Here is a 16699-nt window from a genome sequence, read left to right on the forward strand (position 1 = left end):
CCCGTATATTACGCAATATAAAATGCAAGCATTTCATATTTTTAATGGGGGGTTTATGATGACTAAATACTTTTCCTTTTAGGGGTGGTCGTAAAATGATTTGTCTATTGATATCATGAAAGTACAATAACAACCAACCTCATTTTTTTTAGATAATGACATTTCATTCATTTTAAAATTCACGATACATGGAAAGCTATTCGCACGTAACGTCTCAAATTTAGAAAAAAAATGAATAACTTTTTAAATTCTTTGATGGATTTTCCTCAAACTTTCACCAATTTTTGTTCGGCTATCCTTATTTTTTTTTGAGGGTGAACTTCCCCTTGTAACCAATTTGAAGCCTATACCTTCCGCGCCTTTTTTTTCCTTTTTATTCTCTTCTTTTTCTTTTCTTTTGGACAATTCCATAAAATGTGTACGTCCGACCCCGTGGAACCTTCATGAAATTGTCTGCCTCTGATTTCTTGTTCTTTTTACAGTCTGTAATATTCTTTTATTCTTTTATGAAGTGACTTGACAAACATGGGGGTCGGACTTACACAAAAGTTGAAATCATTTTATGGAATTGCCCTTTGCGTTTCTTTTCTTTTCTTTTTTTCTTTTCTTTTCTCTTTTCTTTTCTCTTCCTTTCATTTCTTTTCCTTTTCTCTTCTTTTCTCATCTCTTCTATTTTCCATTCTCTTCTATTCATTTGTTTTCCCTTCTCTTTTCTTCTCTTTTCTTTTCTTTTCCTTGCCCTTTTCTTTTCTTTTCTGTTCTTTTCTCGTTTGTATTTTTTTCTTTTCTGTTCTTTTTTTTTTCTTTTCCTTCTATCCTATCATCTTGTTTGTTTTATATTCTTTTAAACATGGTAGAGGCGGTTCTGCCTCTACTATGTTCAAAAGTTTGGAGTAACATGAAAAGTGAATCTTTCTACATTTATATAAAAAAATGATATATTTAAAAATATAAGATATTTACGAATGACGGTAAATGAATTCAATGAATTAATGTCTTTACCAGACTTGAAATAATAAAAGAAAAATAAATTGATTGATATAGAATAAACAAAATGATAGAACGATTAATTTGATTGATTGATTAATCAACAAATGAATAAAACAAATTTTACTCAATTTATTTCCAGGGTCCATAGAACGGTTTTGAAAGTGTGGGGTTGCTAAACTTGCAAAAACATCAAAATAATATACAGTTTTGTACATATGTAATTAAAAAGTGGGGGGTGAACCCCCGCAGTCCGCGACCCCTGGAAACTATTATTATGAACGTGATTGTTCTGTCTAATATAAAATGCATTGCTTCTATGTATGTAATACTCAAATTTGATATTTTCTTTTATTTGTTTTGAAATGAATAAACAGGCGAAAGGGGATAAAATGAGAACGCATGGTCACTCAGGATTTTTTTCTAGACCTTTCTTATTTTCGATTTCTCATTGAGCGTATACCACAACTCCTCACGACAAGGGGAGCATTTCATGAGTAGTTATGACAATGACTTTCACCGACCAATTTGTTCTCAGCCAATTAGAGGGAAGGATTTGCAGTAGCTTATAACTCATGTTGGTGAAAATCACCGGCACAACTTTTCGTGAAAATGCTCCCCAAGATCCCCTGGGTAATCTCAAAAAGGTAAGGTGGTTATCAGGAGTGATGCCAGGGCAGTAAACCACTCTCATGATGGCCCACACAACTGGAAGAAACCGTCTTTGCTCGATCCCCACCCACCCCTCAGCCTACCCCCCCCCCCTCTTTCTCTTTCTCTTTCTCTCTCTCTCGCATCAACCCACAACACACACTCGCACATCCACTTTCACAGCCATTTCCATTCTTTCTTTCAAGGTTCGTTACATCTTAGCAAGATTCTGATTTATTTGGCGATCCTGCGCTTTATGTCATCACATCTTGGTTGTCGCAGACGATTGGTCGCCCACGGTGCAGAAGAGTCAAATCCCACATCCTATCTCTTTCGCTCTTCGTTCTATATGCACAAGAAAATCAAACTCGAGAAATTAATATTTCAGTCATTTATTTCCAAAATCATTCTCCAAATTATGTCCCTCCCCCTTGGAGTATAACTTTGTTACCACTCAACCATGACGATCATGATTATGCTTACGATTATTGTTCTGATGCAAGGACTTTTATAATGTGACAGATATAAATGATTGTGATTTCCAAAAAAGATGTTTAACAATTTATTTTATTAAAATGAAATGAAGAAGAAGCTCTCGTACAAGAAATATTGAAGAAGATGGGAATAAAGTAAAAGTTAAATTTCATTTCATTCTTCAAATCACTTCAAAGCAACGTAGAGATTTCAGATTTACCATGCATAGGTATTTCTAAAAAGCAAAGAATATGTCGATTGGGTTCCTTGAGAAAGAAAGGTCTGGAGAATACCACTATAACAGTAAACAACCTTCAATTGTATAAATTGGTGATATTGATATTAATATAATCATATTGCGTTTTTTTTTCACGTCGATGCGAGAAGAAGGGGTTGCACGTCCAATAACTTGCTATAGTATGATAGTGGCAAAGGGGAATGAGGAGAAGTAAAGAACGAAGAAAATGCTCCTGTTTCAGGCACCCGGCCGTCTTCGACTTCTTGTGAAAAAAATACGCACCATTCGTCACTACAGCAAGGGTTTTCCCTCTTTTTAACTCGTCACGCCATTTATATTAGGGTTGCATATTGCGCCAATGAGGATGAGAATGACATTTTGGTATGATATGAATTTATTAGATTCCTGTATTCAACTTTCATCATTTTTTTATTCGCACCTTTTTTTCCATGTTTTGGGGGGGGTTACCATTCTGATACTGTTGGACAGGAATGAATAAGAATAAAGGATCAAAAGGAACTGGTAATTATATTTGAGTGGTTTGAGACTTCAGTTGATGTTTTTAATATGGATGTGGAAATTTAGCTTAAAAGGTAACAATTCCTGAACCCCTTCATTATTATATATCCTCTAAAACTGCACAGTTCTAGTCGAAGAAGAACCAAAATAGGTCGTGAAATATTTGCTTAAAGCTGATCTAGAAGCTTTCATTATGGGGAAATCAAGAAGAGAGGGAGGGGGAACGGTAGGGGTGAAAGGGTTGTTTCATGAGTTATTTGTAAGTTACGAATGGCTTCACAAACTAGTATAGTGGCGTATGTTTTTCTGCTTAATAAGAAATTAAAGAATTTTTAGAGCTGAATTGTCTTTAAAAAAGTAGTTCGGTTCGATCTGCTCACATCATATTACCACTTCAGCCGATGTATATTAAAACGTTTGAGAATCAGATTGCTCATAAGAAAATGTTCATATGGTTCATATTATTCGTCGACACATGTGTGACGTATGATCAGCCTTTGAAACAGTTTATTTTCAATTGGTCTATCGCCAATTCGTCTAATTACCAACTCATCTACTATCATTTGGTCTACCATTAGTTCGTCCACTTACCAATTCGTCTAATAACCAGTTGGTCCAATATGCATTAGACTAAATGAATGTAGACCATGTGGTGAGTGGAGGAGTTGGCAGTAGACGAATTCGCAATTTACCTTTGAAACAGCCCCACGAATTCAGAAGAACGAATGGACATGATGGATGAAGAGCTGAACGATATAGGCATGATTTTCTACAGTGAGTTCGTTGTCATGGTTGTAATGATCAATATCCCGATCAGCCTTTTGTTTCTAAAAGGATTCACCAACGCGAGAGGAAATTCAGCGTTGAAATTAAATGGCCAATGAAAATACAAAAGTGGAAGTGTTTCAAGAATAACAAGACTGAAATTTTGAATATCTTGTTGAGGAGTTTAAACTCTATGTCAGAAACCCTGGTATTCGTCAAACATTAGCTGTTGAGTGGTGTGTTTAGAAATGGGAGCTTTAAGAAGGCGTCGAGAAGTCGTGAAGTGAAAATTCTCCCCTTGTCAACTGGAAGGTCGTTGACATATTTAACTTGAATTAGTGTTGTGTAGAATCTTGAAAAGAATGATAATGGTCACGTGAGAGATGGGAGGGGGAGAGGGAGAGGGGGACGGGAATTGGCCGGGGGGAGCTTGGGATTACATTGTGAGGAACATGAGGATCCATACACAAAGAAAAAGTGCGTAACTACACCAATATAGGGAGATAAATACACACCTTTCTTTATGGGCATGACACGTGTCCGTCATTACACAGGCAAGACAACAGTTTGATAATTACAATCGAGAACAAAATGATAAATAAATTGCATCGACATGAATTGAATTGAATTGAATTTATTAGAACGTCACTGGCATTTGCCAATATTTTGTTCAAGACAAGGAGAGCACAATAATACAAAACAAATATACAAGTCAAGGAATATAAGCAGAATATACAACATGTACACTGATGAAAAATAATGTGAAATATGTGTATATTATTTGGAAATCGTTTAAAAATTATGATGACATTCACCTTTTTATTAAACTTAATAGCAAAATATGAACATGACATTATTAACAAACATTAAAGGAGAATGAAACTATTGAAACCAGTTAAACCGGCATGGCATGTTGTTATTTTACAAGATGCAGTGTTAAGTTAAAAGATGTCAAATGTTTCTGGCAACTTTATTAAGTATAAAGACAAAAACAAACTTTCTGTTTGGAATTCAAATATATTTTCTTTAACTGTGATGCCGATTTAGCAAATTTTCACCCTTCAAATGCAATAGCTGGAACTCCTTTGAAAATTTTGCTACATTTGTATCCTTTAGAAGTGCAGTCATACATTTTGCTATTGGTTGCCCCTTTTGAGCCCAAAAATTAACGCACCCTAAATGACACTTTGCACTTCAAAGGGTACAACTATATCCGGATGCAATTAAGAACAAAAAGGTACTTTTCACCTAAATTGTGTCCGAGATTGCACCAAAAAGGTAATGTCACTTTTGTTTTGACACATTTGACCTTTTTTTGAAATGGACCCCTTCACATCAAAGAAGCATATTAAGAACATTTTTAAACTTCATATCTAAATCGGTGCTTTCTGATTTTACAGAATATGATTTATTACTTGCCCGTTTTATAACCAAAGGCGCAATTATCATGCTTTTCCATTAAGACTTTGCATTTTTGGTTTGACATTTGGTTTGAGGTTCCATGCTCCTTTATACATAAAATATTTCGCGGCCTTATTGTTGCTTTGCGTTGGATGGTTATTGTACTGCGAGAAAATGTTTTTTTTTTCCTTTTTTCTTAAACTTTTTTAAGTAAATGTGAATTTACTTTTGTTTCTCCCCACGTCCCGAATGGGAAATACAAAATCATATAGGACAATTGTGGATAAAGGGGATGGGGTTCCGAACGAATGGAGGGGGTTTGAAGAGGCGGGAAGTTTCTTGCTACTGCTGATCCCACTTAAGCCAGTCCTGATAGCAAAAGCTCGTATAATTTCTCTAAAACGTGTAAACATGTCTCGGTAATTGCCGCGGAGTTGATATACAGCAGATTCTCTGCTCAAGGCTAGCCGTGGCGTCCGCCGAGATAGAGATAGGCCTGGCTCTACGTCGCATCTGTGAACCCGCCAAATCTCGCTCGGGTCAAGAGCTTCAGATAAAAAAGTTTGTCTTCCATGGAGCGCGAAGTTGTAAAGGAACTGTTAGGTTGATGGTTGAAAGCGATTGATAGCTGGAGAAGGGGATGTAGATAGCAAAATAAGAGCGAAATATGGCGCGAGGATAGAAGGGGGTCTCCTATGATTCTCTTCCGATTTTGGGGCCGATGATGTTTCTCATTTAACTGCATTATTCGAGATTGTGTCTTGACAATCGTATTCTGTCAAGGTGATTGCTTGTGTTTACTATTAAATTTGAGGGGTTTCAATTTTTCGCACTATATTTTGCTATTGTTATATATCAGAAGAACTGTGAAAGAAATTACATGTAGATTCATCCATGTATAACACTAGGTGCGGTATATCGGGTTTTATCTTTGTATTCCATAATGTAAAATAATTATAAACATAGATATGATAAAGAACACCGTTACTACAATAACTCCATTTAATATTATTGAAGTTAAGCAATATGTGATGATGAAATATTAACATGCGTAAGATGGAGTTGAAAATGGCATACATGTATTGGTATGGCATGGGATACATCGATAATCGATAATGCTTTGTTTAAACAAAATGAGTGTTCATTCTTTTGCTCATTAATGATCATGATTTATTTTACTAGTATCTTGGTGCCCTTTCTGTAGCAATCTTGTTCAATGCTCGTATTCTCCCTCCCATATAGACCCTCAGTCACCCCCTTCTCCTCCTCAATTAATGGATATCATGTCGATGCTGCCAAGAGGAGGAGGTAATGCGACGGTGACACAATGGCGCCACGCTGGCTCACTCTTAGAGTGCTATATAGTGGGCATTATCGTCGTCTAAAAGGACAGGGACGATTTACGAAAAATGATTTTACAAAGTATTTTAATGAGTTGAAGCATGGAGCTACTGTTAATAGCTCTATATGGTTAAAGTTTATACAACCTTTCATTAAGATATGCTACAGCCAAACCAACGAAATCATATGAAGTAACGTAGATTTTAAAGAAGGGGGGGAGAAGAAAGGGAAGGTACAAAAAATGATGTTTAAAAGTATTCTAATATAATAGAGATCTGAGTTGCGTAACTCTGGTTTACACTATTATTAAAGGGGGAGTTCACACTGAAGAATAGACAGGAATAACCGTCATTTCTGGGGATTTAATCAACAATTTCTGACATTTTACTATCATCCCCGTGAAGCTTTTGGTCTAACTGAAGAAAAGAAAATACCTGAAAGGTAATGATTAAAAAAATGGTGAATGTTTGAGAAAAATCCATCAAAGATTCAGAAAGTTATTAGAAAGTTTTTGATTTGTGACAACATGGAATCCGTTTCATAAAAATTGTTATAATAACAAATTTGCAATAACAGTTAAAAAGCTACCAAGGAGGAAGGTTATATTTTAAAAGTACTTTAATTTAATAGAGATCTTAGTTGCGTAACTCTGGTTTACCCGTTTATTAAAGGGGAAGTTCACCCTGAAGAAAAGAAAATCATATAAGATAATGATAAAAAATGGTGAAGGTTTGAGAACAATCCATCAAAGATTCAGAAAGTTATTAGAAAATAAAGATTTCGATTTTTTACAACATGGGATCCGTTTCTTAAAAGTTACAAAGTTGCAATAACAGTTAAAAACTACGGAAATCCTTCAATCTGACTGGCTAATAGTAAATTTGTTATATCAATTGCGAGTTTTTTATTATAACAAGTCTTTATGAAACAGGAACATGAAGTAACAACTGTCCCATATAGCTTATAATATAAAATCCATAAATTTCAATTTGTCAATGGTTCATTAGTGGGTGTGGAATAATTTGTCTGTTGATCACGGTACAATAAACGAATTTTCAATTTTTATAAAATGACATTTCATTGATTTTTTTCAATACACGTTATAATTATTGGAAAGTTGCTCGCGGAGAATTTTCACTTCACAAATAACTTAAAATTCTAATAATTCTTTTAATCTTTGATGGATTTTCCTGAAACCTTCATCAATGTTTCTTTATTTCTACTTTACATTTTTGTCAGGATAAACTTTTCTATTTTTTTAGATTCGGAAAGATCACATCATTACCAGGCCATCTCTCGCCCCCCCCCCCCCCTCTACACACCGCCTTGAATACTGACGAACATGAAATCCATAATTTATACACGATCGTCATCCCAGCTTGTTTATATGACGTCGAAATCCCATTGATCGTGTAATTCAACGATTTATATTTGTTTTCAATCTTAAGAGGCAAATTTTCAGAATCATAAAACAGTCGAGTTTGACGGGGGCTTATCATCTTGTTTGTAACGAATAGATAGCACTGTTTGGCTTTCATAGATACGGTTTTTAAAGCACTTCATCACAGTGAGATATGTTGTCATTAGGAATACGATACTGTGCTTTCGAACACTGCTGGCGTTCCTGGAATTATCTTGAGTAAACAATAAAATCATCAAGATCGGACAAACGATATCAAATTATTGTGATGTTTAAAGTTGAGTTGCAGACTTGAATTATTCATTTATTTAATCACGTTCCTTATATTAAAAGTGGGTATCTTACATTGAGACATTTTCAGATCGACACGCTGCGTGATGAATTGTATCAGCAGCCATCGAAATCGAAAACAAAGCGACACAAAAGGCAAAGGCCGGCAATAAAATACTGCCGATATCAATATTAAATGAAAGGGTTAATAATTTTCCCCTTTTTAGGGGGTGGTTGTTTTACGCAGTTCCTTATTATACTATCCTATTTAGGAAGCCTATTTCATTTTCTTCAAATATTGAGCACACGATACTGTATGTATTTACTGGGTGCAAAACGAATATCTTTCAAATGTAGCGGAAACAAATCAACCACCCCCCCCCCCACAAACACACAAACACTTTTAAAATCGTTCCATGGCCCCTGCTTTTTACAAGCACTAAGAACTCTCACAGTCCAAGCCAGAGTTTTGACGTGTTTATTTGCATATTTCAAAAATCATTTCCATGCAAACATTGAGGTTAAACAAAATTGAACTGAATAAACGGATGATGTCGGCGCATTTCGCAGATTGCGAAACTATATACAATATCAATATCTAAGTCAACACGTGAAGATAAAAAGAATTCTGTCAACAAATTGCTCAGGCCTCCGGCGAGCCAAAGATTTTATGGAAGTCGCAGACATAAAAGAGACCCGAGTTTGTTTTAGCTTGCTATTATCATTTGTATTTACTAGATACAAGAGGGATAGTTTACGACCTGGATCTCGACCAAGCTATTAGGAGCTACCCCAGCTTATTTTATCCACCTCTATGAGCCCCCCCCCTCTCTCTCTCTCTCACTCTCTCCTTTCTCCTCTCTCTCTGTATTTTTTGTTACATCCATACCACTTTTTCTTCCTTGATAGAAAATTCATTGTTACACCCCATTCTCCTAAATGTTGACGCCAATATAGATACAGGTATATGCGAAGCGATGGATGGATAGATGTCGGAGACAGGGGCCACGGTACCGGAGGGGAGCTGGGTGGAGTGGGGTGGACTGAAGCCCCTCCCCCCTCCACACACACACACACACACACAGGTACACTTTTTTCTAAACCTTGTACAAAAATGTCTTAAAAAATGACCATCTGATGGTGTTTTTGGATGGTCAGCCCCTCCCCCTACTTTCAAAACCATTCCGCGGCCCAAGGGAGATGATGGTCTTCAAACTCCAGAAGACATCACGTCTTCTCCGCGACAGTCCTCCCTCTAGACTGATGGAGCTAGTGAGCCGCCCAAAAGACTCACTGTAAAAAAAAAACACATGTTGAAATTAATTGATAAAAGTGAGAAATATTTGCCGCATTTCAAAAAAATATTCAAAACTTTGGCAGTTTTAAGTAAAATTTAGTCGCTTTATTTGCAATCATTTTACTCAAGCATGTCCAGTAAATCGGGTCGTGTGGTCCAGTGGTTAGAGCATTGGACTCATAATCACAAGGTTGTAAGTTCGACTCCCCACTCTGCCATGCTCTTCACTTTGATAAAAAGGCCCCGAGCAATATGTCGTCTATAATGTCAGCCAAGTGACTGATTAAACTAGACGTACAATGTTCCTAGGTTATTGGTTTTATTACCAGTTTGGCGTTTACCAACAAAAAGCTGTCCTGCCGAGTTCCTACGGGAGTTACCAGAAACAGAAACAGAAATTATGTAACATCTACATACTGAGTCCACGACTTATTTCAATTCAGTAAAAAAGAATCGCTTTAAATTATATTTACAATGGTAATTTGTTTTATACCAGCTTGGCGTTTACCAACAAAAGCTGTCCTGCCGAGTTCCTACCAGCTTGGCGTTTACCAACAAAAAGCTGTCCTGCCGAGTTCCTACCAGCTTGGCGTTTACCAACAAAAAGCTGTCCTGCCGAGTTCCTATACGGGAGTTACCAGAAACAGAAACAGAAATTATGTTACATCTACTTACTGAGTCCACGACTTATTTCAATTCAGTAAAGAAAAATCGCTTTACATTATACAAACAAAATGGTAATTTATTTTATACCAGCTTGGCGTTTACCAACAAAAAGCTGTCCTGCCGAGTTCCTATACGGGAGTTACCAGAAACAGAAACAGAATTTCTGTTACATCTACTTTCTGAGTCCACGACTTATTTCAATTCAGTAAAAATCGCTTTACATTATATTTTACGTCAGGTTTAAACCAATAATTAGACTTAATTTTGTCATTTACCTGTACTTGATAAGTTACTGCATGACGTTATGATTTATTCTTCTTAGAACAGTTCTTTACCATTATGCTTCATGAGCATGCAATGATATCATTAAATTTCAAGGTAATTCACATAAGGACCCTTTTGATGTTATTCCCTTATGTATTCCACTTCATGAAAGTGATATCTCATCCGTAACATGGGATCTCCTGATCCCCATCTCTGCGCGGCAACATTGATGGCGCTGTTTTACCTTTAGTGTTCTGTCAAGTTGACTATGGTACCGACTTATGATTTCTAAATGGGCAAAATTATTCACATCCCTCTTCTTTTTTGTGTATCTTTTTCTTATTTTTCTTCGTGTTTATATAGTCTGGTGGGGTTTATTGGTTCCACTGGGATATAGGCCTACTGCTGAATTTCCTGGTTAAATCCCTTTTTTAATGGTCGGGGTAGGGGCGGAGCCAGGGAATTTAAAGGGAAAGTTCACCCTAAAGAAAACTTTGTTGTAAAAATAGCAGAAAACATAGTAAAAAATATTGGTGAAGGCTTGAAGAAAATCTGTTAAAGAGTAAGAAAGTTATTAGAGTTCAAAATTTGGGATTTGTGACGTCATAAACGAGCAGCTGCCCATGTGTTATGTAATATAAAATGCATGAATTTCAAATTTTGTATGGTTCCTTATGACTTAATTTTGTTTTCTATTCATGATCGGGTTTGAAATGATTTGCCTATTGATATACAAACGTTACAGTAAAAACCATTTTCATTTTTCTGAGAAAATGACATTTCATTGATTTTTTACCATTCGCTATGTAGGAATGCTGCTAGCATATGACGTCACAAATCAAATAATTGAAATTCTAATAACTTGTTAATTATATGATGAATTTTTCTCAAACCTTCGGCAATATTTTTTATTATTTCTTCTTCTTTTTTTGCAATAAACGTTTTGTCAGGGTGAACTTCCCCTTTAATTAGGGGAAAGACATCCTAAAGATGACGTCATCTTTCTTACTTGAATAATAGGGGTAGCGCAGGGGACTCAGACCGCTCTTTTTGACAGCTAATTTGATTTGATTTGATTGTTTTCTTCTGCATTCATAACATTCGTATATAATACAATTTTCAATACATAATATACTGGGTGGTTTGTGGGCATAAATCATAAAAAATGGACTAAACAAAAAGTCTTTCTAAACAAATATGATCTACTACCAAATAATTTTAACGTCATTTTGAAGTTTGCAGGAGAAGGATTGTCATTATATGAGCAGATTGCTCGTAAAAAATGACGACCCTCCAAATGACAACCTGATATCTTTTCAGTTTTCTTCATCTTTTCCCCCTCCCCTCCCCCTCCTCTTCTTTTCTATTCTTAACTACTTTAGAAATAAAAGGAAGGCAGTCGCCCCCCCCCCCCCGTAGTGCACAGATACATGTTTATGAACACAGTTTGGATAATTAAACGAGATTGCAATTTGTGTAAATCATATCAGAAACTGTAAACCAGGCCAATGTTATCAGCTTTCGGCGATCGACCAATGTCTAATAACAAAGGGCAGGGTTCAAAATTAATACTATTACACAGTATAATTAATGTATTATTCACTCATACATTTTGTATACATAAGTCGTCTAAGTATTGGTTGATCACTCGTAGAGCTGAACGCATATTTCTATAGTAGTATGGCGTCTAAAAGAGAATTAATACTGCTGTTTCTGATTTCCTTCTGTTCTGTTGTCTGCTCAGCATTTAAGTTTGAAGCATGTTACTTACCAGAGAAAGCACGGGATGTCAAGCCAATCAGGTGCGATATTCTAGTTGTGTTTCATCCTTATTATAAATCATTATCATTATTATCATCATTGCTAATATTATTATTACTGTTAAGATTATTTGATATTACCATTATTATCGTTTTTATTATTAGTATTAATATTGTTATAATCATCATTATTATTATCATTAATATAGTTATTATTATCATCATTATTATTGATCATCATCATTATTATCATTACTTATAATGCACTTTTGATATTAGTCCCAATGGGCTTTATATGATTAATTAAAATTGTATACAATTATGTTGTCTTAAAACTACAAACTATTTTTATCGTCTCCGTCAAATAATTTTCATTCATCGCTAATAAAAACGAAAAATATTTGAGAATCATACTGCAGTATCAAGGAAATTTAAGAGAAGTAAATATAAGTTCCCTCCTTAATATAAATATTTGAGTAAATTAGTTTTTGTTTAATGGTGGTTTTATTATTTTTGTTTGATTTTTTTTTAATTTAATCTCCTACTGTTATTCTTTCTTGTTCATTATCACAATCTCATGAAGATCATATCCTCGCCCCTATGAGTCAATGGACCTGAGTAGCCTCCCGACACAATGGGACTGGCGGAATGTGGATGGAAAGAATTATGTGAGTCCCACAAGGAACCAGCATATCCCCCATTTCTGCGGCTCCTGTTGGGCTATGGGGTCAACAAGCGCACTTGCAGGTATAGAAATATAAACAATGTGACTTTACTTTTGGTACATGTTGGAGGATTTTCAATGCATGTGAAAATAATGATGGCGACGATGATGATTATCATGATAATAGTGATGATGGTGATGAGGTGAGGATGATGATGATTATGATGATAGTAATACGAATAATAACAATGACAGAAAGAAGAAAAGTAGAAGAGGAAGAATAAGATGGTACAGAAAAGGAAGAAGAAGGAGAAGAAGACGAAGAGCAAAAGAAGACAAAAAATATAAAAAATGGAAAAATGGAAGCAGAAGAAATTAATTGAAATCAATTGAAAATTGCAAAAATAGTTTCGGATCCATATTACTTTTTAGCATATCAAAAATCAACATGCATTTAAGTCACAAAACGAAACTAATTACATTCAACATACTTTCTGTAAATAACTTCTTTCGTTTTCTTCCTCTGCAATGCCTCTCCACCCCGCCACTCTCCGTTCGCTTCCTAACCCTTATTTTGTGGACTTTGCTCAAGATCGTATTAACATCATGCGCAACGGTTCGTGGCCATCGGCGTATCTATCTGCTCAGCACGTGATCGATTGCGGCAATGCCGGCAGTTGTCACGGGGGCTTCGATACCGGTGTGTACAAGTACGCCCATGAGCATGGGATACCCGATGAGACATGCAACAACTACCAAGCCATCGACCAAGGTATCGTATACCTATCTGGAGTAGGGGCTGTGGAACCAGTGGGGGTGAGGAGCCTTCAGCCCCCCCCCCCCACACACACTTTTTTCCAGAAACGTTTACAAAAACAAAAATTATCATTTGATTGTTATTTTTTGCATGGCCATGCAGCCCCCCCCCCCCCCACTTTCAAAATTATTAGGATTGAGTTTTTTTGTTCAGAATAATGGTAAGATGATGATTAGCTTTGGGGGTTAGAATTTATGTGTGGCTTAACGTGCAGACTTTCAATCGGAGCAATTCTCGCCGGAGTAAATGTCATGGAACCCTTGAGGCTGTTTGTGTTTTGGTATATAACCCCAGTACAAATTTGATCTCTGTTCATACGTTTTTTATATTTAAATGCTGAAAATGCTAAATCATGAAAATGGTGCATAAATAAAAATCATACAATATTTCATATCCATTGCAAATATCAAAATTAAAATTATCCTTTTATTCACTTTTCAGTGTTCCCCTCTCCCTCTCTCTTTGAAATATGGGCCCGTGCTAAACGTCTCGTTGATTACGTCATAAACATTTTGTTTCATATTACTGCTCCATGCATGCAGAATGCAATCCACTGAACCAGTGCGGAACATGCAGCCCCGATGGCAAATGTACACAGCTCTCCAACTATACCATCTACAAGGTAGCTGACTATGGAGGGCTCACCGGGCGTGATCAAATGATGGCAGAAATATATCAATCTGGACCGATCAGGTATTTTTTTTTGTTTTAAATGATATTTCATTTCTTCCTCTTATATGATTTTACAATTTCAAAAATCACAAAACAAGATATTCACAAAGTATCGCATATAGAAAACAAAACAAATAAAAGCATATAAAATTCATATCAAAATTATCTCAAAACAATACAACTACATTTTCTTCAAGACATTGACACGTAAATGTTTTTATGTCAAATGTTATGACTTTTTTAAGTGCATAATATAATAAAAAAAAAACATAAAAGTGCATAATATAGAACAAAATTACCTCAATATTTATGTCATGTCAATATCAAAATTATGTCAAATCAAATAAACTATACTTTTTTCATGAAACTCTGATCTTTAAGAGGAAGGTTATATATCTTTCGCTCACCAACCGCACTTCACACTCCCTACCACACAAACATCTTAAAGCAGTAACGAACCAATAACGCCATCTCGAGTCCTAAACTACTCATACCTGGCCAGCTTTCTGACCCATAATGCTAGTGTAGTTTAGTAATATAGACCCACTTGAATGATAGCATGCTAATTAACTACTCAATACATTTATACACCAATAATTATGTTACCAATTAGCAAAACAATTACTTTTCCTATCAAAACATTCTAGTTTTTTATACAAATACAATTATAGGACAATTTATTCTCTGTAGTATTAGTAGATATCTGAAAACGTATATTTTTAGAATATGCATTTATAACACACAGTCAATGAGAGACTGCACACAGTTCACTCCCCTTTGAATTTAGAATTCGGTATAATTATACAAATAAAAAGGCGCAATTCCTCGATTGACAGAACAAAATGTTTTAAAATCGGAGAAAATGACAAAAGAGGAAAGGAAAATAATAAAATATTTACATTATTTTCTGCCGGTATATAGTGTCAAAATCTTTCCCACAAAAGAGGTTTTTTATCAAATAAGGTCAGAATTGTGCTCGCTTGTGTCGCTCACTCGCATCTTTTAGACATTTTTGCTCCATCCGCCATATCTGCCCACCCCCTTCAAAATCTTTGGCTCAATACGCCGCTGATGTGGACTACATAGCTACCAAAATTGTCGTTAAGTAAGCTTTTATTTTTTTTAAAAAAATAACACTCCTTGTTTACTATTATAAATATTCATAAACTATTGTTTTTTTCACCCCCCCCCTTTATGTTAATCAGCTGCGGCATCGATGCTAGTCCGATGTTTCACAACTATTCTGGGGGCGTGTATAGTGAATATAATACCAAGCCCTTGGTAAGTGATTAGGATATTATGCTTATGGTCACGAATTCTTATACCCCTTTCAAACTGGCCTCTTCATTTTTCCCCGGCGAAGTTCGCCGCGGAAAATCGCAATATGAAAGGGGTATTAGAAAGAGTTTCGGTTTATTTCCATTTGAAGTCAACTTCACTCTAAATTAAAAGGATTTAGAATGAACAAAATGTTATTGCGAATGATCAGCTGAATGCATAATAAAGATTTTAATTCAAATCCTTTTAAGATTTTGAAAATGATAATTATAACCAACTACTCGATTATTGTCATCATAATCATCGTCATGAAAAGCATCTATTCCAGTCTTCGCAGACAAATACTGCAATAGTTCTATAATCATTTGATTTTCAAACGAATTGTACATGACACAAAAAACGGGAAAAATAAATACCACCAACCCCTCAAAAAATGAAGCAAAAAAAAAACATTTACAATATAAAACAAATATTTAAAGAAATAACTAACCAACCAAACTAAAGCATAGACCTCTTGATAAAATCATCCATAGCCAATTTAATCACACCAAGATAGTTTTGGATTATGTCACAACTGTTGAAGCCGCTTATAATTATTCTCATGTGTCCACATAATTTCGATGATACCCCATTCATACTCCTATTGAATATTAACTTATTTATCTAAGTATATGCATTCTTTCAATATTCAAAATATATTTGCATTCACGTATCTATCTATTTTGTTATCCGTGTCTCTTCATTTTTCAAAGCTAAATCATATCGTCTCTGTAGTTGGCTGGGGAGTTGATAGCACGGGAGTGGAATACTGGATCGCAAGAAACTCTTGGGGAACTCCATGGGTAAATGTGCTTAATTTCATGTTTAATTCGAATAATTTCAAAAAGTATGTGTAATGAAGCCTCTATTCATCTATTTTTTATTGAACATTATTCTCTCAGTACATATACGAATATGATCATGGAAATTTGTCACATAGAATGGAGAGTAGACATAGTGATCTAAAAATCTCTCACCACGAGGCCTGTTTCATATATATATGCTACCATTTGATATTTTCATTAAAAAAATACTAATTTGGGCGAAAGGATCAATTCGTAAGTTAGGTAAGCATAAAAAAAACTGCCAAGAAATGTGAAATGAAACGGAAAGGTTATTCAGGAAGAGAGCGAAGACCATCAAAAACAAATATCACGTTTGACACTGAATTAATGG

The 16699-nt window shown here is 35.3% G+C and overlaps 1 protein-coding gene across 1 annotated transcript; it reads left to right on the plus strand.

The window, feature by feature from the left end:
- Positions 1–11966: 11966 nt before the first annotated feature.
- On the plus strand, positions 11967–15499 carry LOC121409755 (cathepsin Z-like). The gene is made up of 5 exons (XM_041601660.1): positions 11967–12095; positions 12637–12800; positions 13310–13489; positions 14077–14227; positions 15412–15499. Exons 1-5 carry the CDS (start codon positions 11974–11976, stop codon positions 15497–15499), a joined length of 705 nt encoding a protein of 234 aa, XP_041457594.1. The 5' UTR covers positions 11967–11973.
- Positions 15500–16699: the final 1200 nt, after the last annotated feature.

The sequence above is a fragment of the Lytechinus variegatus genome, chromosome 2, assembly GCF_018143015.1.
Source record: "Lytechinus variegatus isolate NC3 chromosome 2, Lvar_3.0, whole genome shotgun sequence".
NCBI classification, from domain to species: Eukaryota; Metazoa; Echinodermata; class Echinoidea; order Temnopleuroida; family Toxopneustidae; genus Lytechinus; species Lytechinus variegatus.